The 25,331-nt window shown below is 43.4% G+C and overlaps 2 protein-coding genes across 4 annotated transcripts in view; one reads left to right on the top strand and one right to left on the bottom strand.

The window, feature by feature from the left end:
- LOC148340385 (kalirin-like) overlaps positions 1–15,540 on the bottom strand; it is a 30,938-nt gene extending 15,398 nt beyond the window's left edge. For 2 of the 3 annotated variants that reach the window (XM_088289341.1, XM_088289342.1), the window contains exons 1-35: positions 15,086–15,540; positions 13,915–13,989; positions 13,732–13,846; positions 13,453–13,645; positions 13,139–13,362; positions 12,686–13,004; positions 12,474–12,596; positions 12,173–12,364; positions 11,486–11,617; positions 11,277–11,411; positions 11,113–11,205; positions 10,880–11,002; positions 10,675–10,791; positions 10,434–10,508; positions 10,239–10,361; positions 10,062–10,114; positions 9,695–9,842; positions 9,456–9,625; positions 9,274–9,371; positions 7,370–7,533; positions 7,150–7,269; positions 6,993–7,072; positions 6,472–6,610; positions 5,536–5,670; positions 5,168–5,321; positions 4,919–5,034; positions 4,221–4,343; positions 3,712–3,894; positions 3,241–3,365; positions 2,818–2,884; positions 1,491–1,600; positions 1,346–1,415; positions 1,161–1,250; positions 774–866; positions 594–705 (exon numbers count right to left, since the gene is read on the bottom strand). In XM_088289341.1, the coding sequence (XP_088145467.1) occupies positions 594–705; positions 774–866; positions 1,161–1,250; positions 1,346–1,415; positions 1,491–1,600; positions 2,818–2,884; positions 3,241–3,365; positions 3,712–3,894; positions 4,221–4,343; positions 4,919–5,034; positions 5,168–5,321; positions 5,536–5,670; positions 6,472–6,610; positions 6,993–7,072; positions 7,150–7,269; positions 7,370–7,533; positions 9,274–9,371; positions 9,456–9,625; positions 9,695–9,842; positions 10,062–10,114; positions 10,239–10,361; positions 10,434–10,508; positions 10,675–10,791; positions 10,880–11,002; positions 11,113–11,205; positions 11,277–11,411; positions 11,486–11,617; positions 12,173–12,364; positions 12,474–12,596; positions 12,686–13,004; positions 13,139–13,362; positions 13,453–13,645; positions 13,732–13,846; positions 13,915–13,989; positions 15,086–15,140 (4,444 nt within the window). In that variant the 5' untranslated portion in view covers positions 15,141–15,540. Of the gene's footprint in view, positions 1–593; positions 706–773; positions 867–1,160; positions 1,251–1,345; positions 1,416–1,490; positions 1,601–2,817; positions 2,885–3,240; positions 3,366–3,711; positions 3,895–4,220; positions 4,344–4,918; positions 5,035–5,167; positions 5,322–5,535; positions 5,671–6,471; positions 6,611–6,992; positions 7,073–7,149; positions 7,270–7,369; positions 7,534–9,273; positions 9,372–9,455; positions 9,626–9,694; positions 9,843–10,061; positions 10,115–10,238; positions 10,362–10,433; positions 10,509–10,674; positions 10,792–10,879; positions 11,003–11,112; positions 11,206–11,276; positions 11,412–11,485; positions 11,618–12,172; positions 12,365–12,473; positions 12,597–12,685; positions 13,005–13,138; positions 13,363–13,452; positions 13,646–13,729; positions 13,847–13,914; positions 13,990–15,085 lie in introns of those variants that run through there. The other variant, XM_088289343.1, reaches the window with a different exon arrangement.
- Positions 15,541–17,283: 1,743 nt separating this feature from the next.
- On the top strand, positions 17,284–25,017 carry iqcb1 (IQ motif containing B1). Its single transcript, XM_088290821.1, has 14 exons — positions 17,284–17,625; positions 19,252–19,420; positions 19,521–19,638; positions 19,700–19,775; positions 19,920–20,019; positions 20,217–20,383; positions 21,191–21,285; positions 21,361–21,479; positions 22,012–22,078; positions 22,166–22,241; positions 22,909–23,069; positions 23,310–23,447; positions 23,549–23,705; positions 24,288–25,017. Exons 1-14 carry the CDS (start codon positions 17,520–17,522, stop codon positions 24,488–24,490), a joined length of 1,752 nt encoding a protein of 583 aa, XP_088146947.1. The 5' UTR covers positions 17,284–17,519; the 3' UTR covers positions 24,491–25,017.
- Positions 25,018–25,331: the final 314 nt, after the last annotated feature.

Below are 25,331 nucleotides of genomic sequence, written 5' to 3'. Positions count from 1 at the left end.
TGTCTAAGTGAAGCTCCTTAACTCACCTCAGGATAGTTCCTTGGCACCAAGATGCCACAAGATCGTGCCAGGGCAATACTCTATCTTAAGAACCGTAATAGACAGACATGAAGTTGCTGTAATACCCTACTTTAGATTAAACCTTCGTACATTATTATTTTGGTCAATTAAGTCAGTTAATTTCCAATTTGAATGGAAAATTTGGGGTGGAAAAATTAGATTTTGAGGCCAAAATCGACAGAAATAGAATGCTCCTTGCTATATTTGCAATTATCTTCTCTACTAATAGGTGAGTTTTTTTTAGTTAATGATGGAGGAGAGATTCACTCACCCACCCCCATCCGCGCAACAAATAATCATAAATTATCAATTGTGAATATGTTGGGGAACACCAAATATAACTTTTGTAAAATATTTATTCAGCACAACCTAACCTTTTTGGGGTATAGCTGGCACCACAGCGACTAAAACACAAAAAGTGTTTGGCACTTTTTGCAGTTCAAGTCAGCACTGGTCAATGCCAGTAGGAAGTACTCAGGCTCTTATTATTTTTAAACATTTTGAAAAAGGAAAGGCTTGAGAAACACTGTTACCTTCTAACATGCTAACATGCATCGCATCGTTCGCTCTCTTGGGAACACTCAGCATGACGTCCAGGCCTTCTTTGATCTCGCCCTTTCCTTCTTCGCAACATGCCAACAACTCCTGCAAAAATACACAAGCATCAATCGAGTAGAGCCTGCTGTCAGTTATACCGTGCGTCACCAGCTCACCTTCAGAAGCAGTTGATATTTAGTGATCCTCTGAACGGGTTTGATGAGTGCTGACGAGATGGAGTTGGCGAGCCCGTGTCTCCTCTGGACCTCCTGCAAAACCAACCAGACTGGAAATAACGACCGCACGCTCTGATACCACGACTTGCCAGCGACCAGACCTCACAGATACCTTAATCTTGATTAAGCCTTTTGGGAGTCAAGACCGAGTCAAGACCAAGACGAAACAAGCCGATACTGAGACAAAACCAAGCCAAGACCATGACAAGACAAAGACTTTTAAAATGCAAGAGCAAGACCGGTCTTAAGTGTGAAAAGACTCCCGGAAAACTGAAACCGTTGGATCTGGAGACCTGATGGATGTTTAAAAAACAAAAAAAGGATTACCTGAAAGAAGCCAGAACCATGCTGCTGTATCAATAAACTGGAATCTGGCTTGTTCCTGCAATAGGTCACGTACATGTGGAACTTGTCAGCCTAACAGCAGGAACACAAACACACTTAAGGATAGGATGCATGATCAAGAGTTTTCTCTTTTTTTTTTTTTTAACTGTCAAAATAAATGTGGTTACCCAGGTGACAAAACAATGTCCCACATCTTCTGGAAGTTGCTCGTAGTTCTCCAGCTCCTTCAGGAAAATACTAGAACAGACATCACAGGTCCATTGCACCACTGACACAAAAACACAGACGCACTCTTTTGTACGGATTTTATACCTGTTATGGAACTCGTAGATGTCCTGGATGTTCCCGAACACCACATCATCCCTGTTACTAAGACCAGATGGGACTTCCTCGGAGCCGCTTGTCATCTCCCACATGTATGTCTGCAGCACGGCACGTATCAAAGTAAGAAAGTATCATGTTGCACCAGCATTAGCACTGTCATGATTTAAAACCAGTAGTAGGAAATAACCAAGAACAGTTCAATACTGTACTCGAATACGATTTTTCCAGGATTTGTACTTCAATTGAATTATTTATTTTTCTGATCACTGAGCTAAGATAAATAATCTCCATCCATGGTCACATTAAAAAGAATTTCTTCATGTTGTCAGCTTCAAAAATGAGATGTGACCAATTTGTTATTTCGTGCTTGCCCAAAAACCTTCAGCTTCAAAATTCTCCATCTACTATGTTATGAAAAACCTAGAGGTAAAGAGTGCAGCACGGTGGACAACAAGTAAGCACGATGGCCTCACAGTGCAGAGGTGCAGGCTTCAATTCTTTCCTGAGCGGAGTTTGCATGTTCTCCCCGTGCCTGTGTGGGATTTCTCCGGGTACTCCTTTTTCCTCACACATTCCAAAAACATGCATGGTAGGTTGATTGAACACACCAAATTGGCCCTAGGTGCGAGCGTGAGCGCGGTTGGTTGTTCGTCTCTGTGTGCCCTACGATTGTCTGGCAACCAGTTCAGGGTATACCCTGCCTGCTGCCCGAAGAGGGCTGGGCTAAGCTCCAGCACGCCCGCGACCCTTGTGAGGAGAAACGACTTCGATAATGGATGATTGGACGGATACAGGAAAGGAGTATTTTCCTCAGTTGTTTTTATTTGCTAATTTGCTACAGTATTTTTTTACTCAATTAACAATGATAGCAAAGCTATGAAAAACGTTGTTTTCATAGCATGGAAGTATGAACTTTAGTTTCTTCTTAGTATGACCAATATACAAGTGAATAAAAATGAGAAACAATTTCGTATCCAGAGATGATTTTTTTTTTCATGCCAAGTTATGAAAAGAGGTATTCTACAGAGCTGAAAGTGAAAAAAAACACATAATTTTTAACTTTTGTCCTTGAGTACATTTTGTCGTAGCTCTTGTGTGAAAGAATTTTCTTCAGTTTCACTTTAGTAGAATACTCAAGTACATTTTGGAGTCCGTACTTGTTTTTTACTTGTCTTTAATTCAACGACTTGAGTCAGAACTTTAATAGTCTTTTTTAATTATTCAATTTGTGCTTCTACTTAACGACCCAGTGTGAGTGCTTTGGCCACCTCGGCCTAAAACTAATGTTAGCTTTGCAAATTGGATTGAGTCTTACCTCAATGCATTCTTGAAGGTCTCTGACGTAGACTCTCTCCGTCTGCAGCAGCTCCGCCATGATGTACCTGTAGGACATACTTGTCAGCCAGCATCACGACAGCGATTCTTATGCTGATTATAACAAGTGTTACTTCAAAACGTACTTACCATCATCGTGACCAACATTAAACTACAGTAGCATGTTCATCAAAAACCAAAGCAAAGGCTTTACTCCTGAAAAGTATACTTAATATTTTTGCAAGCCCCTGTAACATCATATACAGTTTGAACATTAACACTACACTTAAACGGAGGAACAAAAAAAAAAAAACAATAGCTCAATAAATTAAATGAATGTTTGAAAGAAAAATATAGAAAAAAATAAATCGAACACTTTAAGAACTGCTGCAATAAGGCAATGATTGTCACTTAAGTTACTCACTCTTTCTTGCGGGCCGAGCGTCTCTTCTCATCGCTGACCTGGTGGCTGGGGTCAGACAAATTGACTTCGGGGTCCGAGTCAGACAGACTGTTGGGAATCAGCTCGAGCTCCAAGTCCTTGTTGTCCTAATGGGGAACACAACAACTCCTTCTTATGTTCTTTAACATTCATCCATCTATTTTCTATAACACGTCCTCTTTGGGTTTGCTAGAGCCAATCCCAGCTGACCTTGGGCAAGAGGCAAGATAGACCCTTGACTGGTCGCCACCCAATCACAGAGCAAATACAGACAAACAACCATTCATGCTCACATTAATGACAGGACAATTTAGAGCACGGTTGCAAAAACTCAAGGCCCCCAGGCCAGATATCATATGGTGGTCTCATATGTGTCTGTATTAATAGATGACCTGTCGTGCGAGCAACCCCAACAGTCTGATGTCTGCCGTACATGTAAAATAAAGACCATACCTGTGAGCAGCCTCCAAGAGCCGTCTCCAGCAGGTGGCGATACTGGCTCATCCTGACTGTGAAGTCTCGGTACCGTTTATCCACAGCAGAAACACAGCGGCGAAGCTCCAGGCGGTGGGCATGGCCTTTAGTCAGCATGCTCTCAGCCAGTTGAATGAGCAAGTGAACCTTCTCCTGGGTGTGCTAAGGACACAACAGACGGAGTCAGAGGTTTAATTCCATCATCTTTATCAACATGCACACTCAGAGGTGATTTGCACAACATTCCAAGATTAAATGCACTCAAAAGTTAAACACAACTGAACTGTCCTTAGGCAGTGATTCTTTCATATACCACTAGAGGGAGGGCACCTACCATACTTTAAGAAACACTGCACTAGGTCTAATTAAATTGAGGCACTTGCACTATTGCACTTTATACTATGTGATCCCCAAAGCGCTTTAAAAGTTACAAAAGTAAACCTTTAAAGTATGCTTACGCCTTGGGCTGACTCTATGCACAGCCTTACCTTAGCCGAAACACAAAACTGCCGGTGCTGGTTCAGCAACTCCTGCGTCTCCGTTGCTGTTGCTCCTGGTGACGTGTGCGTGGCCAGGTAGTGGTCCCCTGACTGCGCCAACCAATCAAGAGCCTGTCAAGTCGAGGGAAATGTTTTTAAATAAATAACTCTGACCTGTGTATGGCTTTTATTCCTTACGTTTATTTTCATCATTCTAATGCTGTTGTACTCTTTCACTGTTTCAAGATTGTTTCCCGATGGACCCTTCAAAGACTATATAAGCTGGGTGTTTTTTAAGAAAACCTCTGGCAATGTAGTGGGAACTCAAACAGTTCTCTGTCCTGTACTTTGTACATAAAAGTACAAATAATACACAACCTGGACTCTTACTGTTTCAAAATCCGTCAACCCCCCCTCTTAGGCCCCCCCCCCATGATCTTCCAACAAATTTAACACATATTGGTGAATATAAAATCCATTTTAGTTGACAATCGAATTTGATAGCATCGTAAGACACAAACTTTTTAACACCTCCACAAAAGAGTGACATTTTTTTAGATTTACATTTTTGTGCATTTTGGCTCACTTTAGGAAAAGTCAACATATTTCAGGGTGAAAGAATGACATTTAGGCCAGTATACTAATAATTGTAATACACATGATTAATAATTGTATGTTCAACACAATGTAAGTAGTACAGTACATACCTGTTGTGTGTGGTTCTGAAACATGACGTACTGCTGGCATTGGTCCAGTCGGCGCTTCTTTAATGTCCAAAAATGAAGTACTCTATTTTCTCTTTGAAGCAACTCACTGAGGATACCTGGACACACACGCACACGCAAACACATGAATGATAAGATCCTTATTTTATGGTGCTGCCATTTATTTTCACAAAGTGTGTCTGTGTGTGTGCGCGTGCATGAGTATGAGTGCATGTATTGGGATAATGTCACCTTTGACCTGTTGCTCTGGTACCCGTGAGTGACCAGTCACCTCAGGGACCCCCGGCACGCTGACATTGTGACCAGAGATGTTCGCCATGGTGACGCTGTTGCGGTGAATGTACTTGAGGAAAACTTCTGCGTTCCGTCTTGCAAGCGTGCAGGCCTGTTTCCATAGTAACAAGAAAGTGAAGGATGTTTCATTACGACTAGTGAGTATCTTAAAATTAAACTTAATATTGGCAGTCCTCCAACATTTTGGGCCCAGGCGAGAACCTTTTTAAACTTGTCAATTATTTTTGTAAACTCACAAATTATATCTTGTAAACCCCCTGGGGTCTAGGGGAACCCAGTTCGAGAGCTATTGCGTTACACAACACCTTGAGAAAGGCCTCCTTCTGCTCCATGTGTTTGTTAATGAGAGGCAGGAGATGCTCAGGCTGCCTGTCTCCGCCCCCACACCAGTCCTCCTCCCTGCGGTACTCCTGCTCCAGACTCTCCAGCACACCGCATACCTGCATATTCAAAGTGCACACACAGTTGAGTATGAGGGGCACTTTGGACATAATTCAGGATTACCGCTCGCATGCTCTAGTAAAACGCTCTCAGACGCTCTACAAATGCTCTCACACCCACTTCTCCATTTTTTCCACCTCACACACACACGACTAAAATGCCTTCACACACACTCCAAAACTCTCTCATTCACTTTACTGACATTTTCCCCTCACACACTGAAACGCTTTCACACAGACTAATAACATTTTTTACTCAAATGCTCCCACACTCTACGGACCAGGGTTGTGCACAAATTGGTGGTGATTGGAATAGAGGCATGCATTTGCAGTAAAAAACAATAGAAAGCGAATCAAAAATTCCTCATTTGAGTCAGAACGTGTTACACCAAAACAATAACGGTAACCGGTGACTCAAGTGGATTGATTTAAAATTATGCAAAAGTAATTCATAACCCATTTGCGTTGATCCAGAACTCGCTGATTAAACAGTAAATGGATAGTGAAGGCGGACTAGTGAAACACAATTGAAAAGCTCTTCTACTACTAAAATACTCACACTACAAATCTTTTTTGGAGCCAAGAAAATTTCACAGTTCTCTTAAATAATGAAACAATCTTTTGCATCATTGTTGATGCTCCCTGCTTCACGTTCAGCCTTAAAAGTCCCCAAGATTTCAATCAGTCAAAATCTCAACCCCGATTGACAAGTAACGTGCATACTAAAAACATTAACAAATTATTCATAGTTCATTATTTTCCACCACTGATATTTTGACAGGAGGACAAACTTCTGCTTACCTGTTGCGATGTCCTGTAGAAAGCAGCAGACGCGTTGACCAGTTTTAATCGGTCCTCGATCCGGAGCATCAGGGTCTGCCAGTGGAGTGCCACTGTCTGTGCGCAGGACCTGACTGCATCTGGATCATAATGGCCTGACCTAGATAAGAAGGAAGTGTTTTGGGTGAAGCAAACAAACACAAACCCATAGATGTTCATAGCAATTATTGGCAATATATATGTGTGTGTGTGTATGTCAATCAAAAGTACATTTTGAATTTATAATCATCAGATTTAATTTAAAGATACATGCATTTTTTGGGGTTTTGGTCTTAAATACTGTATATTGGTTTGTGTGTCGGTGTGAATGGGTGCATTGAAAGGATGAACTTTTTGTACTTTGCAGATTATCGATATATGAAGTTTCAGTCCATTTAGGCCAGTCCAACGACAAGGTTTTTGAGCCAGTCTGTCCAAATAGTGTATGTCTTTGCAGGGAACTGGTTTGTGACACTGAATATGCAGTACGTCTGCGGACAAACCTGACTAGTAGTTCTGCTCTCTGCTGCAGAGCCAGAGCCACCTGGTGGGTCCTCTGCAGGGAGTCAGCATGGAGGAGAGCCTGGAAAATAAGACGAGTTAAAATGTTCCCCAAAGGAGCTGCTATACGTTCAGGTGTGTGCGTGTGTGTGTAGTAACCTCTATGGCCTGTTGGAGGCGCTCATGTTCTCTCTGCAGCTGTTCAGCTTCAGACAAACAGCTGGAGTTCAGCATGCAAGATGACAACATGACCTCACCCTCCGTGATCCAACCCAGCACCTGACCAACGTACATGAATCAGAACCAAAGGTGTGTTTGCTGCATATTGGGCCTGCAGGTGTCTATGTGTGACCATTTAATCTGCGGGTGTGTGTGTTACCTGTTTGACCTGGTTTTGCAAGTGTCTAAGCTGCAGGTTCTGTTCCAGATGTGTGTGAGTGTGATCTGCAATCTGCTGCAGTTCCTTCTGTTTGTCCAGCATAAGGCGTTGCAACTCCTCCACCTGAGAGGAGAGATCACCCTCCACCTCTGACAGCTCAATTCCTGATACATACATCCACACACGCGCGCACACGCACACGCACACACCCACACACACAGAGGGAAACATACAGACACGTGCATGCGCATGTCAGAAAAAAACTACACCAATGAAATTCAAGTACATTACTATAAATGTGCAATCTCCAATCATGTGCTTGGTGTGTGTGTGCGTGTGTGTGAGTGTGTGTGTGTTTGTATCCATAGCAAAGTCAATGAGCCGGTTTCCATGGGGACCAGCTGAGTGCAGTTTCCATGGCTACCCCAACCCCCTTTCTCCCTCCCCTATTATCCTCCTCTGCCCCCCCACCCTTAAATCATCTGTATGTTGCTGAAGGAGGCAGACTTACATCAGCCACTCTATATTACTGTATCATATTCTACTCTATCACATTTTGTTCCATGTAGTTCTATTTACTTCCATAATGTTACTGGTAATGGTTTCGAATGGATGTTTTACTGTAAGTGTCTGCAAGCTCCAAAATGAAAAACTATACAGGTGCTTTACGACCCCCACCTCAGTAAGTAACCTCGGTCACCCTCTAAGTGACACCACTCAGGTGAAGCCTGCAATTTTGACAAATGAACACACTGCGGAGGAAACGCAAGAACCCAAACATAAGAAACATAAAGCTACTAATTCCACTTAGAGATAATAAAGTTGTATTGTATTGTATTGTATTGTGTAAGCGGGTAGACTGTTCAGAAGAAAATGAAGTCTCAAGTAAACCAAAGAACAAACCAGTACATGGAGAACATCCATCCATTCTCCTCTGCTTATCTGGGCAGGTGCAGCAACTGAGGAAGGAATATCCAGACTTCCCTAACCCGTAGCTCCTCTCAAGTTCCACCAAGAATACACTGAGGCATTTCAAGCTGTGAGACAAAGTCCCGAAGCATGCCATAGATCTGCCCCAAGGTGGAGTCCCAGTCGGTACAGCCTCACATTTCGGACTGAAATCCAAGGTCTCCAATTTGGAGGAACCGTTTATAATCGCTGTGGTATCACACTAAAGACCTCCCTTACAATGAAGGTCATTTATTTTTCGATCCAAAGACTTCCATGCTATGTTGAAGCAATGTGGCTAACATGACAAACTCTTATAACCTCTGGGTGAAAAGTAACCCAAATTGGGTGCGCTAACTAACCCAATATTAGGGGCGCTGGACCCACAGGCCAGGACTGATTGGGAGGCTTGCGGGCAGAAGGGCGAAGTCAGTCACTACCAAGAAATTGATTACTAGGTTATTAATATATGTATTTACGACCAACATTTTCAAAGAAGAAAAAGTAACTTTCCCCTGAAAAGGGGTCTTCAGAGCAAGACCCTCACAAGATGTTTGACACCGTTTTTACTCCAAATGCCCATCCTGATGCTATCCATCCATTTTTATCTAGTATTAGGTCCCAGCTGGATGTTACCTTTCACTCTGAACTCCAAACTATGTGTCCAATGTCAGCACGGTTAGCCACGGAGCCATCCAGCCACCACTAACGTTTTCTAAGAATATTACATTAAATGTAGTTTAGTACACAACCAAAATGATGACCTGATCTTTTTAGCCTGCACAAATGCAATCATCAACCCTATCTGTTGGGTCAAAATAATGAACCCAACCTTGGGTAAAAGTAAGTAGGTAAAGTAGCTTGGGAAAAGAGCCGTCCGTTGACGAACAAAGTTCTATCGAGGTCCAAATGTGGCAAACTACATTTCTCTAAACAACTGTAGCAGAGTGACTCACCTGTAGACTTGACCTCGGTGATGTACTGCAGAAGGTCATGACCTTGTTGGACCACCTCATAGGTCATATTATTCACAGCGAGCCTCCGTTCCATGTGCCTATAAATCAATCAATTGAACTCTGAAATGTAAGTTTCAAGCAGACGTTTTTTTTCCTCTTGGACATAAGATCAAAGTGTTCACCTGTGAATACGTTGCTGTGCTAATGTAAGTGCCTCTGGACTGGCTTCGGCTAGCCGTGACGGTCCGAGTGCTTGCTTTTCTTGGTTTGCTTCAGATAGCCGCTTCTCAGAAGACAGGTCCTGGGATTGTTTCTGGAGCTCCTGCTTCCAGGCGTCCATCTCCCCGGTTACCTAGGAAACAGAAAATACACATTGAACAACTGGAAGGTTTTAAGGTTTTTGTAACGTCCCAAAATTCACCTCCAGTATGCACTGTTGTAGGATGCGCAGTTGCAGGTAAACATCCAATCGGATCTTCCTCTGATGGAAAATGTCCTCCAGCTGAACGTGGAACTCTTCTAGTTGCTGCAGCACTGATTCCACATGAGCCACTGAGCTGCCCTGGGGCCTAAAGCAAATGCACACTACATTAACTTTGTAATCCACCTCCAGCAATCACCTTCATGCACTGAGCTGAAAACAAACGCACCCAACACAAGTGATAAACAAACACACGATCAAGAATACTCTATTGAGCCCGAGCCAGCTTATAGAGGGAAGTAGGCACCCCAGCACTGATAAACAATGCAGCAGTGGGACGTGAATCACACGCATCCAGGCTCTCTACCTGAGTTGCAGGATGAGGTCTTCGCCCTCTCTGATGACACTCATTGCAGCCTCCTGAGGGGTGGGGTTAGAGGCCGGGTTAATACGAGGGTTAGAAGTCAGTGTCAGAGGTGGAAGGGATGTCGGGCTTTTGTGAGAAGGTTAGTGTTTAGGTCTGAGATCAGACATAAGGCATTACTTGTGTGTTTGCCTGTTGCTGTTGTTGCTGGTTCATGAGCGTCTGCAGAGCTTCCACCGTTTCAGAACCAATGCAAAGATCAGCCGAGAGCTGCTTCTGAAGTCCTTCCATCCATGACGACAGCTGTGTGTGGGAGGTAGAGATTGTGTTAGATATCAGGTTCACGTTTTGTCAGTCGCATCCTCCAGATGTTACCTCTTTGGTGTGTGTGTAGAAGGACACAGCCAAGTCTAGCAGCATCTTCCTTTGTTCCACTTTCTGAATGAACGCCTGCAGAAACACAAACAAACACACAGCACATCACCTGCTTTTCTCTCCAGATCAATAATCTCATAAATCATTTGAGTTTCTTTGAGAAGACAGTTAGACTTGAAAGGAACACTTAAGCATTGTGCTTAATTTATTGGCAAGATATTTTCATGTGCAGGTGGCTCACCTGCATGCGGAGCTCCAAATCTCTGGACGCCTGGTAGATCTCTTCCTCCTCACACTCGCCGGACTGAGCCAGTTGGTCAGCTGCTTCCAGAAGCTTCTCCGAGTTGGTGTATGTGTTCTAACACATGCACATCAATCACACGTGCACAGTGAAAAATTCACTCATATATAAAGAAGACTTTGACAATAGTGAGGGTTGCACTCACCTGAGCCACTTGCTGGAAGTCGTCGTGACGTTTCTGAAGAGCTCGCGCTCTATGCAGAGACTTCCCAACGCCACTGTGTTTATTGAGGAAAACCTCACCGTGCTGCTCCACCCAGTCCAACACCTGACATAGTTGGAGGGAGGTTCCGACAAATTGATAGAGATAATATTGTGAGACAATAATAATATGTAGGCAGGTCCCATTATTTCAGTTAATGTGTGCCATGCATGCACCTGTCTGACGTCTTGTTGAAACACACACAACTGAAGGCGCTGGTGAAGGCGGAGCTTGCGGTGCTGCCATGCATTCTCCAGGTCATGGTGACCCTGCAACAGAGTTCAATTAATCCACATCGGTCCATGCCTACAGTAATAGAGAAATGCGAAGTAGGCCGTACCTGCATGACCTGGTGCAGAACTCCCATGATGCCATGTGTGGTGGCAGTGAGGTCTGGTTTAGATGACGTATCATTGTTGTCAGTCACTGTGCTTCGGTTTAGAACGTCCAGCAAGGCTTTACCACTCTCGCTCACCTGTACACAAGACAGGTAAGTAGAAAGGCAACAAACAAATGTCCAGATTGACGTGCCGACACAAAGTCAGTCACCTGCGTGTAGTTGGCAGAAACCTCCTCATTCAATTCCTGGTGTTTTTTTACAGCTTCCTCCAGCTCAGCCGTTGCCAATGGCAGCGATGCCTCAGCATAAGTCTGAAGCCATGCCTCTGCTTTGTGAAGGAACTGCATACACAACCAGGGGGGAGGACAGAACAGAAAAGCTATGAAGAAGTACAGCAATCTCACACCTATTCGCAGTTTGGCATTCCTGTATTTACTTATGTTTTTTTTTCTATGGAACCTATCCTTTAATTTGTATTGCAATGTATTGTATTTTCTAAAAATCTCCCTTCTTGGTTCTTTCGTGATCTTTCCATAATGCACGAAGAAGATACCACAAAATGGTGGGAAAGCCGTGATCACAAAGAGAGTTACACAAGTATTTAATGTTCACTGCTAGCATCAATAGGCACAGTTTTAGAACCCTTTAAAGCAACAGATATTTAATCACAAACGGTGAAGCAATACGTGTAGACAGATAATGTAAGAGTACTTACGGGTATATATTCCTTATCCTCTACGAACAATTACTCATCTTACTGAGTCACTTATAGTAGTAGAAGAACAACAACAACCAGTCCTTTTTGTTTGTCTGTATGAAAGTATAATACTGGCTCCCGGTGGGTGAGGTGGGCAAACCAGAAGGAGCAGCTCAATGAATGACAACTGACTAATCACCTGCTCTGCCCCTTGGTGGAAGCCAGTTGCCATGGCTAACGTGTTGCTACGCTCTTCCAAAGCTGTGGTCAGTAACTTCCAGTCTTCTTGTAGCTGTGAGGACACGGTGGCAATCCTCTCTGCCCCAAAGTGACCTGCCTCTGCAAGCCTGGCTGCCACAGTAACGACACTGTCCACATTTACACTACCATTCTACACGCGCACACACGCACACACACACACGCACACACCCCCACGCAAAGTGACATCAACAAAGGGTGGAACAGTTAAACCCAAATACTGAGAGACGTCACATACTCACCATCACATTCGAGGTGAAGTGCTGATGTTGTGATTGCAAGTCAACGGCGTGCTGATGGTTCTGACCAACCTCCACCAGCGTCTGCACGAATAACTCCTTACTGTGGGCGATCCACTCGGACATCTGTTGGGGGCAATATTTGACATGAGTTGATGAAGTGTGATTTGTTGATGACTCGCCACTCACTGGTAGGCGAGACTGCTCCAGCTCACCTTGGTGGCGTCCTGCTCAAAAAGGTGCAACTGCAGTGCCTGGTCCAGGTGGAGCTTCCTGTCGCTCCAGCTCTGTAGCAGGTTACTGCGAGCCACCTGCAAACGGTCTAGTAGAGAGGAGACCTTTGGCGCCACGCTTTGGAAGTCAGCCCCGCCTGACAGCCAGCTGCCATGGCTGCCGCCGCCGCTGTCGTTGGAGGAGTCCCCATGGGAGGGGCCCAGGCGCATGCGCTGGAGCAAGCTCCTCCCCTCTCGGTCGAGGGCGTCAACTGGGGCTGTAGCGATGGTGTTTCGGAGGCGATTGTGTTCTTCGAGTATTCTGGAGGTAAGAAAGTGTTCCCATCATCAATCAATACGGAACAGTAGCGTCTGATGCGCTTGTGGAAACATTGGTTGTCCTTTTGACACACACTGGCAATCTGTAGACAGCTAATCAATAAGTGGGATTCTCACTTGCGGGAGTCATCCACATCCTGCGGTTCTGGTAAGCTAGTCAGCCCAACTTCCAGCTGATCTAACTGGTTCAACAGTTGTGTGGCGGCCCCTGAGAACTCCTCTAGACCCAGACGCAGCTCGGTCCACTCCACATGATCATACTCCAATGAGCCACCGAGGTCAGATGTTAACTGAGAAGGGTCAACCAACCGGGACAGACCTTCTACAGACACTAGAGTGGTCTAAAGACAAAAATGTGGGTATGTAACAAGCTTTAGTAGGAATGACATTTACATGAATAGAAGTTAATTTGTCAAGCAAAAAACGTGTACCTCAAAGCTGAGCTTGGCACTGCCCAGGTTTGTCTTGTGTTTCTGCCAAAAGGTATCAGGTTTGATGAGCAGTGCCGTGTGGATGTTGGAGGAAAAGGATTCCTGCAAAGTACGTAACACCGGCTTCACGCTGTCCCACTTACTACCACGCATGTCCACTACTACTGTGAACCCTCGTGCACGCACGTCCTCACTGAGACAGAGAGAGAGATAGAGAGGGAGACAGGATCAACAAAGACTGACAGACATGAAGATAGTTGTGAAGACAAATAAGCACACCTAGGTATAGTCGACAGGTACGTAACCAGCCGGCTCAGATCTTCCTGTTTTATTCGCTCATGGTTGGTTCTAGCTGGGAATGTCAGGATTGGTCCTCCTCGTTTGTCTCGCCCCCCTGGACATTAAACTAGGTAAAGACCAGACCAAACCAGAATGTCGCCATGCTCTAGCGGTGAACTTTACCTGACACAAAGGCCACTTTCTCTCTGAGCACTGTCAGGACGTCACCGGCCCGGACGCACTCTGCTTTACTGGACCCTGGAATTCCAAGACACATTGTTATCTATCTTGACTACATTAGAGCACAAATGTGGCTTTGCCCTAGTTCATCTGGGCTCTGCGGCTGGCATTAGAGCAGTTGGACTTGCTTGCAAGTGTGGGAGTTTAGCTAAGTGACTCATCATGAATGAGGTTTGCAGCATGAACGAGTCTTTGAGGAGCAACCATCAAAACACTCAATTAGCAACCTGAGTGATCCGTCAGTTGTCAGTTTGAGCAACAGACAGCAGATCAGTAAGGGATGCACACATGCACACAAACATACACACTGAGTCAGTGATGATCCCAAAATAACTGTGTTGTGGAGGGCTTCAGAGAAAGTTGCTCTAACTGTCAGCACTCATTAGCCTGATTACGCAAAAAACATCATGAACATGTCTCACTCTGACTTGAATGTGGCCTATAGCTGCTTGAATATCCATCCATTCATTTTCCATACCACTTACCCTCCTTAGGGTCATGGGTGAGCTTCACTGATTGTAGGTGAAAGGCGGCGGGCTATACTACCAATCGCAAGGCACACATAAACAAACAACCATATACACTCACATTCACGCCTCGCAATGATTTAGAGTCTTCAATGAACATGCATGTTCTGGAACGTGGGAGGAAGATTGAGCAATTGGAGGAAACCCACGCAAGGGGAGGACATGCAAACTCCACACAGGAAGGCCGGAGCTTGTATTGAAGCGCCACTTGCCACAGTGGCACTGCTGTTTTGACAAAATGATACTATCAAACAGTCAGTTCATGAGGTTCCGCTCAAATATAATCACCAGAACCACCCCTGTGAAGATCAATGAAGCAGTCCATAATTACATCACCTCGTAGTCAGTTGCAATTGCTATAATACGGTAATTAAATGGCAATAGCCAATCAGAGAGCCCGATTCCCATTGGCATTGGAGTACAAAAACTCGTAAATGGGCATGTGACCATAAGCCTGTAGTATCTACCGTACGGTGTTCTGTGCGCGCTGCACACGCACACGCGCGCGCACACCTTCCAAATCAATGGGCGTTCTGTGAAGGCATCATGGCGATAAAGCAGTTCGCGCGCACACTCACACGCCCTACCTGCCGTCGTCAGGCCGTCCGGGCCCGTTTCTCCTGCTCCATCCACCGGATTCATCCTACTCCCTACTCCTCCTCGTCCTCGGGCTCTCTCCTCCTCTGTGTTCCGATGGTCGCGCCTCCTCCCCTGCCTACCCGTCCATACCCGCGGCTTCACATCAGATTGGGCGCCCGAACTAAGCTAATATTAGTCCGCCGTAAGGGACGGATGCGTTCCCCTCCTCCCGGTAACGATCAGTGGGTCAGTGATGGTGCATCCTCCACGTTCAGCCTCGGCATTCCTCCTCCTTCACCGCCTCTCTGATGATGATGGTGATGCCCTCTACGGTGACGCCGCCGCACGGCGCTGAATCTCACGCTTCATCGTAAATGTTCGCGTTACCGTTACACGAGGCGCGTACCATCACACGAACCGGTATCTCGCTCCCCCCGTTCTCTCTTGATGATGATAACCTCGCTCGGTCCGTCGCCGAGTAGCCTCAGCGCGCATGCGCGCAGAGAAGGGCCGTGCACGAGGGCTGCACCAGCTGCTGGGCGCGCGCGCGCACACACACACAAACACACGCACACACACGAGCGCGCAAGAAGGTTTCGACGTATGTCAAAGCCGTGTGATTTATTCGATGTACATGTGCGATAAATTCTCCCTGTACTCGTATACTACTAGCTCTTTGTCCTCACTAGTATGACAGCGCCCTATAGTCATTCTAACGCAATCGTGGTAAAATGCCATTGTTCTACTTGCGGGCGGAATGGCTTGTAAGAGAAACCAAATAGTGTATGTATAGAAAATGGACAAGTCATTGCACGAATGAAAGCAAATGTACACCAGTTGATAACCACTAGTACGTTGTAGTCAATCTAATACCGCAGTGGAAGGCAGTACTAGTGGAAAAACTTCCAGTGTAAGACATAGTCGTTCTAAGTGTGAATAATTGTCTTAGTGAGGCCAAAGCTCTAGTACTCGTTCATGGACAATTCAGCGCACTAGTAGAATGACTAAGGCTCACTTGTGGAACAACATCATGCTACGAATGAGGCAAAACGGCACAATAGTCATTCTACTAATACAGCAGTGGCAGGCAGTAGAGGAAACAAATGTCACAAGTAAGACAGTTTTTCTACTAGTCTTCCCTAGTTGTTTTACTTGTGGACTCAACTGTCTTAATTGTGAAAAGGAGTACATGGAGAACTTGGAGCACTACTAGACCTATGGCACACTAGAAGAATAACTACACTTTACAAGTGATGCAAAACTGCACTAGTACCCATCTAATAGTACTCCAAAGTCGTTTTACTTGTGCACTCTCTAAATGCATTATAGTGAGGGCCAAAATTGGGCATGAACAATTCAGTGCATTAGTCGAATGACTATAGGGCATATATGTAGAAAAAGTATATTTCGCTATGAAGGCAAAACTCTGCACTAGTGAGCTAGTAGTTGTACTATTCTAAAATTATACTGGTTAAAATCTAGTGCTTCACTAATAGTACTAATTGTGTGGAGATGTCACCTAGTGCACATTTTTGTTTCATAGTATAATGCAGCTATTCTACTAGTGCGTTCAATTTTCTGACTAGTGAGAGCATACTAGTACAACAGAGAGACAGAAATGTTATACACACTACTTATGGATAGTGGAAAAAACATGGATAGTAAAACATATTGGTTTTAGGTAGGCCTAGGTGGAATTGTCTTGTTGGGACAAATTGCATACCAGTTCATGGTCAACATGCACAAGTATGCAAGGATATACAGTAATTTAATGCAAGTAAATAGTACATTAGGTTGTATGGGGGAAATAACAGTACTGTCTGTTCTTCAAATATTGTCTGTATACTCTGTAGTGTGGATGATGACCTTTTCCACTCTTTTTTTAATAGATAAATATATAGAGAGATATTTGAAAATTGAACTGTTAAGTGACCGAACCAGCGAAATAGTATCTAGTACAGAATCTATACTTCTGTTCAAAAACAACAACACCTTTATTTGACTCTGACTTACCCCAAAAATGCTGACTCTTCTTAAAAAGTTTTCTATTTTCACAAAGATATATTTTTTCTCCAAAAATCTTTCAGGATAGACACCTAACATAGAATATTATATTCGTTAAATTTCTGCCATAATGCCATGAGTGAACTTTAGCGGAACCACGTTATACGTCATCGTGGAGCGCCACCAAGAGAGCCAGATAGATAGTCGCAGACAGATGACGGCATCGTGTTTATATGGTTTAGCTAAGTTGGCCAGCTAACGGTAGTAAAAACGACTAAAACGTCTTTTTTTTAAAAGTGCGTTTACACGCGAAATATATGGTACTCGTGGTCGCTAATAGAGCGTTGAAACGGTGCTAATTTAAACCTACTTTGTTTCGTAAATGAGTTGGCCCGTTGAGCGTTAAATCCATTGATTACTTACTACAGTACAACACTTATGATGGAGCAGACCGAGGAGGCTGTAATGCGCCTAAAGCGACGACTGGAGGACACAAGTCTGAGTACTGCTGACAGAATCAACCTATTGAATGATACTTTGAAGCGTGAGCCCTTTTCCGTCTTTCCATTACTTAGTGCATTTGTTCCACCAGTGGGTAAATTTGACCAAAAATACTCAAGTACTGTACTATAGTCTACTGTGAAAATCATTTGACTCCTGTAAAAATCCTTCATATTATTACTTGAGTAAGTAGTTTAAAACTACTCAAGTACTAATTAATTGATGATTAACTTATGTTTTCCAATTAGACAAAAATGGGAATAAGAAAATGGGAATGTGCAAATTCAGATGTTGCCTGGCAACATCACTTTAAAGAACTGATGTTTTCAATCGTAACAAATAATAAATTAATGTAAATTCAGCCATAAGAAAGGACTTCTTAAATGAATTTCCTTAGTTTGACTTGACTGTTTCATTTACATAGTCTGTGCGGTAAACCTATTGAATGTGCGGCCAGGGGTGTTCTGCCTTTTCTGACCGTGACTTTCACAGCGTTTATTCTACCATAATTAACATAAATTAGTCACATTGTTCCTGTGTTGGACTGTGGAGACGTCTGATAGGTAACTGCCTGGGTCCATGTGATTGGTGAAATAGAGTCAAACCTTGCTTGGGATTATGTTAGATTGGTGAAATGGGCAGTGCCAAAGGCAGAACTCCCTGACATACCACAAGAAATCAATTGCGCAAGCCATAAATAATAGATAAAAATAAAAGTACAAACCTGAATGTGTAGTCCCCTCCATAGGAATTGGAACTGCAAGGTTAGTTAAATTGTTTTTGTTATATACTAAACACAGTTGCGTTTCAGGTTAAAAGATGAATATGAAATAAAAATTCACAAGTCCAGCTTTTATTTCATTGTATTTTCATCTAGATATGTTAAACAACTAAGGACAGAGCACTTTTTGTTTGAAGCCACCCACTTTTCAAGTGAGCAAAAGTATTGGAACACATTATTGATTATGTAGCTCATGATGGTAGCAGCGGAATGAATTCCGAATCTACAAAACCACTTTGTGTAGCATTTTACAGAAAAATGCATCCCGACTCATCGGGAGACTCTTTATCATGCCACAAGACAATGATCCAAAACTCACTGCCAACACAACAAAGGACTTCATTGGGGAAAAGCAGAAGGTCTTAGACGAGTCAATCACCGGACCTTAAACCAATAGATATTTTTTCAGCATTTTCCCTCCTGAAGATTAGACTTAAGGATCAAACCTTAAGTTTGTCCATATCGAAACATACAAGAACTGAAAAAGGCTGCAGTAAAGGCATGGAAAAGCATTTGAAATCAAGAATGAAACAGTCTGGTGAAGTCAATGGGTCATAAGATTGATGCAGTTATTGAAAGTAAGGGTTATGCCACCAAATATTAAATGTTATCCACTTTAAGGTATTTAATAATATATGTTCCAATAAATTTGCCCCCATGAAAAGTGGTTTGTTTCAAACAATAGGTGCTCTATCTAGATATAAATTCCATGAAATAAAAGCTGTACTTGTGAACTTCTGTGTCATATTAATCATTTAATCAGAAGCCCAACATTTTCAATATACAACAAAAACAAAGGAATTGACCTTGCCGTTTCAATACTTTTGGGTGGTACATTTACAATAACTTGGGGAAAAAAAGGTAAATGGGATCTTTAATCAAATCCAGAGTTTCTGAACATGGCGGCGGCCCAGAAGGACAGCAGTACACTGATCAGCGTCAAGTCTCTTTTGTATCAGAGCGGTATCCTGAACCACTGCGTCACCCTCCTCACTCTGGATCCCAGAAGACTGCAAAGCATCTGGAGAGCTGCCGTCACACTTGCCTCACTCACAAGGCAAGTGCCACACAACAGGCCAATAACCTTTTTTTTCTTTAAACACAGAATGAGGCTGTTTGCCTGATCTAACTTTCTGTCTGTCTGCTTGTTGCTTTAGTTCCTGTTGTGTTGGGGTGGAGTCTGGTGAATTGTCAAAGACTTTTCATAGGCTTTTCCTGCCATCAGTCTTGGATGGCCTCCTGTCATTGGCCAGTCATCTTGCAAGGCGAGCAGAGGTGAGGTGGCGCACAGGCATATTTAAGAACCGTAAGAAGTGTAACTGGCGTATGGCGACAGTGTCTCTCTCTCATCAGGAAGGTGATGGACTCAGTCAGCTGGCTTCTGCAAGCGCACGCACAGCTCACCGTGCAAGGTGAGTGCCCTGCTGCTTATTCAAAAGTGCCATTATGATATGCAGGTCTAAACCTTTCATTTATATTGGTCCCAAAAATGTGACTTTGAATATGACAACCACGATAAAATCAATTAATTGACACGTGTATCGATATGTTCTTAGTTGTTAGTTCTTCCCACTACGAACTCATTCAGGACTGCGACGAGGTCAGCATGTCACTGCTCTGTGTCCAGATGTGGATTAATATATGCACTGCAAACAGGTAACACACACACACACCTACACATCACGCCCAATTTGCATAATTTGGAACGCATTGCATATATATTTACCTGGAACCATTAAAAAAAAACAATTGCTTAAAAAATGACTATCTAGCAAGGAATTCATCGCACTAACAATGGAATATTTTATTGTCAAAAATTTTCAGCTAAAACACTTTCTTTCTTGTGTATACAGGGACTTTCTTTCTAGTTTACGCGAGGACGCCATCCTGCTGCTGCTCAATGAGGCTGTTGGCCAGTTAGCTGTGACCTCTGATGGGGCAGTAGGCGAAGCATCTGTCAGACTCATCCTCCACATGGCCAGTCAACTGCCGCTGCAGCCCTTCCTCTTCAAATTCAAAGGTTCGGTCGTGATGTCTGGGGAAACTGAATTTGATTATTTGGAATCTGTTGGATCCTCGTTCCTCTGTTCTCGCTAGCTCCTCCTACCGGAGAGCACATCGAGAGGCTCATCCCAGGAGCGAGGAGGGACTAATGTTTAAACCGCAGGTGTCCATCCCCGGTCCCTGGGGGCCCATTTCAATCCTGTTTTAGATGTCTCCCTCCTCCATCACACCTGATTCAAATTATCTTCTCTTCTCTTTGAGAAGGCTGATAACGATCCTGATCATTTGAATCAGTTGTGATACAGGAAGGAGGAATCTAAAACAGGCTGGATAGGGCCCCACGAGAACCAGGGTTGGACACGCGTGGTTTAGACAAATGAGATTTTCTATCCAGCATGCCTGCAACCCTCGTTAGGATGGACGGATGGATGGATATTGTCAACTGTCAAGTATTATGTGGAATGCAAAAACAGAAAACAATCAACAAAACTTTGTTTTTTTATGTGGCCTAATGCTTTCGTTGAAATCATGTACTTCTTATTACACACTTTGTGTAATTGTCATTTGAGTATTAAAACACCCCAAATACATGTTTAAACTAATTAAGCAACCACAAAATAAAAGATGTCCTGCTCCATTTAGGATCCATCTTGTAATGGCACATTTTTATACATATATGTTAAGGAGATAGTCAGACTTTCGCAAAGGTTGCCATGACATTTTAGACAGATGTTCTCATTTTTGTCTTGCTACATGCCATTATGGTTCGTGCAGTTAGAAGAGAAGATTAAAAAAGTTCAAGCTTGGTTGTATTTGTTTGCAGGTTTGGACAGCCTGTTAGACAAAGACTGGCGAGGACGAGGCTTTGACCAGGAAGTAGATCAGCTGATCGCTCTTACCCAGTCTCAGGAAAGCACCGTGAGTCAGTTGCAGGAGTCGCCCTCTTTGTCCACAAACCATCAGTCTTTGCTGACACACTCTTCTCTTTTATAGGCTTCTGTCGATCGTGTAAGAGCGGCATGTGTGATTCAGGCAGCTTGGAAATCGTATGTGACCAGACGTAGGGTCAAGAGTCTTGGCGGAGTGGTTTCTATGCTACAGCGTCGCTTCAGGTGTGTCACATGATTAAAGGTGGCACTGGCTGATCTAGATTTGAAATATGACATTTTTTTGCAGCGTTAACGGGCACCATGTCCTTAGCAATTTTCAGCGGGATTAACTCTGTGATTGCCTTCCATAGGGATCGTTTCTTGTGAAACACAAGAAAATGTGAAAAAGGTTCTGTTTGTGTTCTCGAGTATTAAAGTTGGTTGTCGCTTTTTTTAAAAAAAATAGAGGGGTTCCAAAATTCGCCAAGTATAAGCAATCAAATCACTACGTTGGCCACACTGTCTGTGATATTTTAAAACCTCTCTCTTCGCTGCCATGTTGTTAGTGTAAGCAATGTATGTCAGCAGAGACGGACTATGAATAACGGAAGCAGCAAAAACAACAACAACAGATTAATAAAAACAATTATCCCTACAACTAGACTTGAATTAATCAACTAAATTGATTAATCTCCAAGCCCTTGTTAAAACTGTTAGCGAGATGTTTATAAAGTGTGTGTGTGCGGGTGTGTGCGTGCATGCGTCTGTGTGTCAGGGCTCGCAGAAGACAGCAGCAACAGCAGAGGGATGCACAGCGGTGGCAAGAAGAATTGAATTATCAGGTTAAAACATAGCAGTCACTTAGTATACATCCACACTACACCACCAAGATGACTGTGCGTATGTGTGCGCATTGTGTATTCTTGCAGGTCTGTTTGCAGCGTCAACAGGCCAGAACAAAGTTCCATCAAAAACAGAGAGAACTGCTGCAGCTTCTACCTCCTGGTATGCGATCACATTCACACACACACACAATGTGGGAGGAAGCCACATGTGTGCAGGACGTTGAAACAGTAGATAGTTTTGATTATAAAAAAAGAGGACAGCAAGTTATTTCAATGCTTTCTCCAACTTTAATGTGACTTATAACCTGTTCAACTTAATTGCACACTTTCGAGAGTGAAAGCAAAAAATAAACAACAAAGTGTGCATCCTCTCTTTAACTGGGATGTGGCTGTGATCAAAATTCAACCTCATGTTGACACGCCACCGCCACCATTTGAAGCGTCTCTGATTAACCACAACGTTCAGCTGTTGGAATAAACTTTTCTTGATATTTTGTTTTGGGTTTCTAGCAGGAGACTAAAGGTTTTGTGCAAACACAGACAACTATTTCATACAGTTTATAATTCCCTCTACCTTGACTATGGCCCACATTCCAGCTGAAAAGAGAACAGCCACCTCCACCAATATACCTTCTCAAATTGTGTCCAAAACTTTCACCCTTGGTTTCATCAAAACCTATCACAATTTCCCACTTATGTTTGGGAGATTTTGTAAGCCAACTTGACAACTTAAGTCCGACTCCAGTCAAGCTATGTGACTCGACCACTTCTGACCCAGATTGTCCCCCCCACACATTCAAACATACGATAACTCCTTTCCTGTCCAGACCAGGTGCAGCCGTACCTGCTAGAATGCGAGGTCCGTGCAGCCGTATTGATCCAGAGCGCCTGGCGAGGCTTTCTCGCCAGACGACGCATTGACTCGCTGCGACCTGCATTGAGACTCGCGCACACACAGCAGGATGCCGCCAGGACCCTGCAGAGAGTTGTATGCATGCATTTTTCTTTTCTTGTTTATTACAATGTATCATATAAAATAAACATTCTCTTAATATCAGTTTATCCATTTTTACCTCTTTAATCCCTTCCTACACGATCAAAATATTCGTTCTTTTCCAAAGACTATTTTGATAACGTGATCTAATCGATGGGATTTGACTTTTATCAAACCCTACTTGAATCAAGAATGAATGCCAGCTTGACTCTGGCTGGCTGTGCCATCTTTCAGGTCCGTCGCTTTCTCCAAGAACGCCGGGCAGCTAAGGTCTTGGCCTCTGCACCTTGCTGGATTGGCCAGAAGGGTTTGACAGATAGCAAGAGAGCAGTGTTGAAGAGGCAGGTGGAGGATCACATCAGTCTACATCCTGTAAGGCATTTTACCTTGAATTACTTTTACACAGGTTCACTATACTGTGCCACTGAGCGCTAATACGGTATCTGTCTGTGTGCGTGCGTGGGCATGTGTAGTCCAGTGGGGTGAGTCGTCAGCAGTGTGAACAACTCCACGTCGACGTGCAGTGGCGGCTGCAAGTGCTGCTGCAACAAGCAGTGCAACAAAAGAGGGAAGAGCAGAAAATGGAGTCCCTGTTGGCTCACACTCACACTCAGCTGGATCTACTCAAAGGTTTATTTTTGTATTTTGTTATTGGCTTATTGTTTGCAATGAACAGAGCCGAGGCTGACAATTTGTATGTATAAGGCCGGACTGGTTGAGGCCGGACTGGTAACTAAACCGCGGCCGGAGGGCGGGGGGACTGACTGACAATAAAAGGGTAAAGTGCCCATCTTTGGAAATGAAATGCACAGATTGTGAACAACTAGTAGTTGAGAGTGACTGGCGAGAGCCTATCCCAGCTATCTTCGGGCAGTAGGCGGGGTACATCCTGAACTGGTTGCCAGCCAATTGCAGGGCAAACAGAGACAAACAACCATCCACGCTCACACTCATACATAGGGGCAATTTAGAGTGTCCAATCAACCTTCCATGCATGTTTTTGGAATGTGGGAGGAAACCCACACGGGCACGGGGAGAACATGCAAACTCCCCACAGGAAGGCCGGCGCCGTAATCAAACCCACCACCTCTGCAATGCGAGGCCATCGTGCTAACCAGTCGGCTACCGTGCCACCCCTGGATAAACAGTATACAAGGATGGAAAAGTCTTGCATTGATCCATCACATGTTTTTTTTGTCTCTTCTTGCACAGATGCTCCACCCCTCTCTGCTGTCACGGCGACCGATATCAAGTCCTTCATGAGCCCTTCTGGTACAGTCGCCACTCGGGCTCGTGACGCACATAATGCCATGCTACAGGCCAACAGGCTGCCATGGTGGCGGACTCTGGGGGAGACGACGGCCGGATTGAAATCAAACGAGGAAATGGAGCTTGCGGGAGTGGACAGCAGCTGACCAACTGTCACACTGTAAACCATCACAGTGGTACTGTACTGAAATTTCAGTTTGTTTATTGCGTTAACGGATATCCCTTTCATATGCATCGTCTCATTTTCGAGTTCATCCTTGCAACACATACAATTGGGCCATCCATGTGCTGTTTTCCAGTCATGGAGTTGTTTGAGCAATATGAGTAGCCTTACATTACTTAAACAAGGGTATGTGGCAAATTTTAAGCTTCTTTCACTTACTATGAACAGTATTATTGCCAGGCCCCAATTTTTCTCTATTTAACCGCAGATCACCATGTTTAATTTAGTTGTCAATTGATATTTTAATTTTTCCTATAATTTGGAGATTTAATGAAATGGTTAGGATTATTTTTTTATCATGCTGCAGTATTGTTTTGAGAGTATATGTGTATTTATTTTTGTCCTGCTTGAACATTTGTTACATTTTGAATTGGTTTTAATGAAGGACTGAATGTGCCAAAATTAAATAAATACACCAAGAGATGTTTAATTAAAATTGGCATGAATTAATTGTTTCAGTCGTTCATTGAATGTGGAATTAAATAAATCAGCTAAAGAAATGCAGTTAAATAATTACAAAAGTGTCATTAAAGTTTCATTTGTTAATGAAATATGAAATTGAATCAATGTTTAATTAACGAAATTACCGATATATATATATATATATATATATATATATAAAATTAATATATATATATAATTAATATATATATATATATATATATAATATATATATAATTAATATATATATAATATATAGATATATTAGTGCTGACAAGTGATTTCTTTTTTAACTAATCACAAAATTTCCATGATTAATCACA

The sequence above is a fragment of the Idiotropiscis lumnitzeri genome, chromosome 3 (assembly GCF_059441095.1).
Source record: "Idiotropiscis lumnitzeri isolate Australia: NSW breed Sydney's pygmy pipehorse chromosome 3, RoL_Ilum_1.0, whole genome shotgun sequence".
In the NCBI taxonomy this organism is placed as follows: domain Eukaryota; kingdom Metazoa; phylum Chordata; class Actinopteri; order Syngnathiformes; family Syngnathidae; genus Idiotropiscis; species Idiotropiscis lumnitzeri.
The sequence above is the reverse complement of the archived record's forward strand: the minus strand, read 5'-3'. Positions and strand labels throughout refer to the sequence as shown.

Coding starts and splice junctions, on each gene's coding strand:
- iqcb1 (XM_088290821.1), top strand. CDS start 17,520: ATGATGGAGCAGACCGAGGAGGCTGTAATGCGCCTAAAGCGACGACTG. Junction 19,421..19,520: donor ACACTTGCCTCACTCACAAG/GCAAGTGCCACA, acceptor TTGTTGCTTTAG/TTCCTGTTGTGTTGGGGTGG. Junction 20,384..21,190: donor CTTCCTCTTCAAATTCAAAG/GTTCGGTCGTGA, acceptor ATTTGTTTGCAG/GTTTGGACAGCCTGTTAGAC.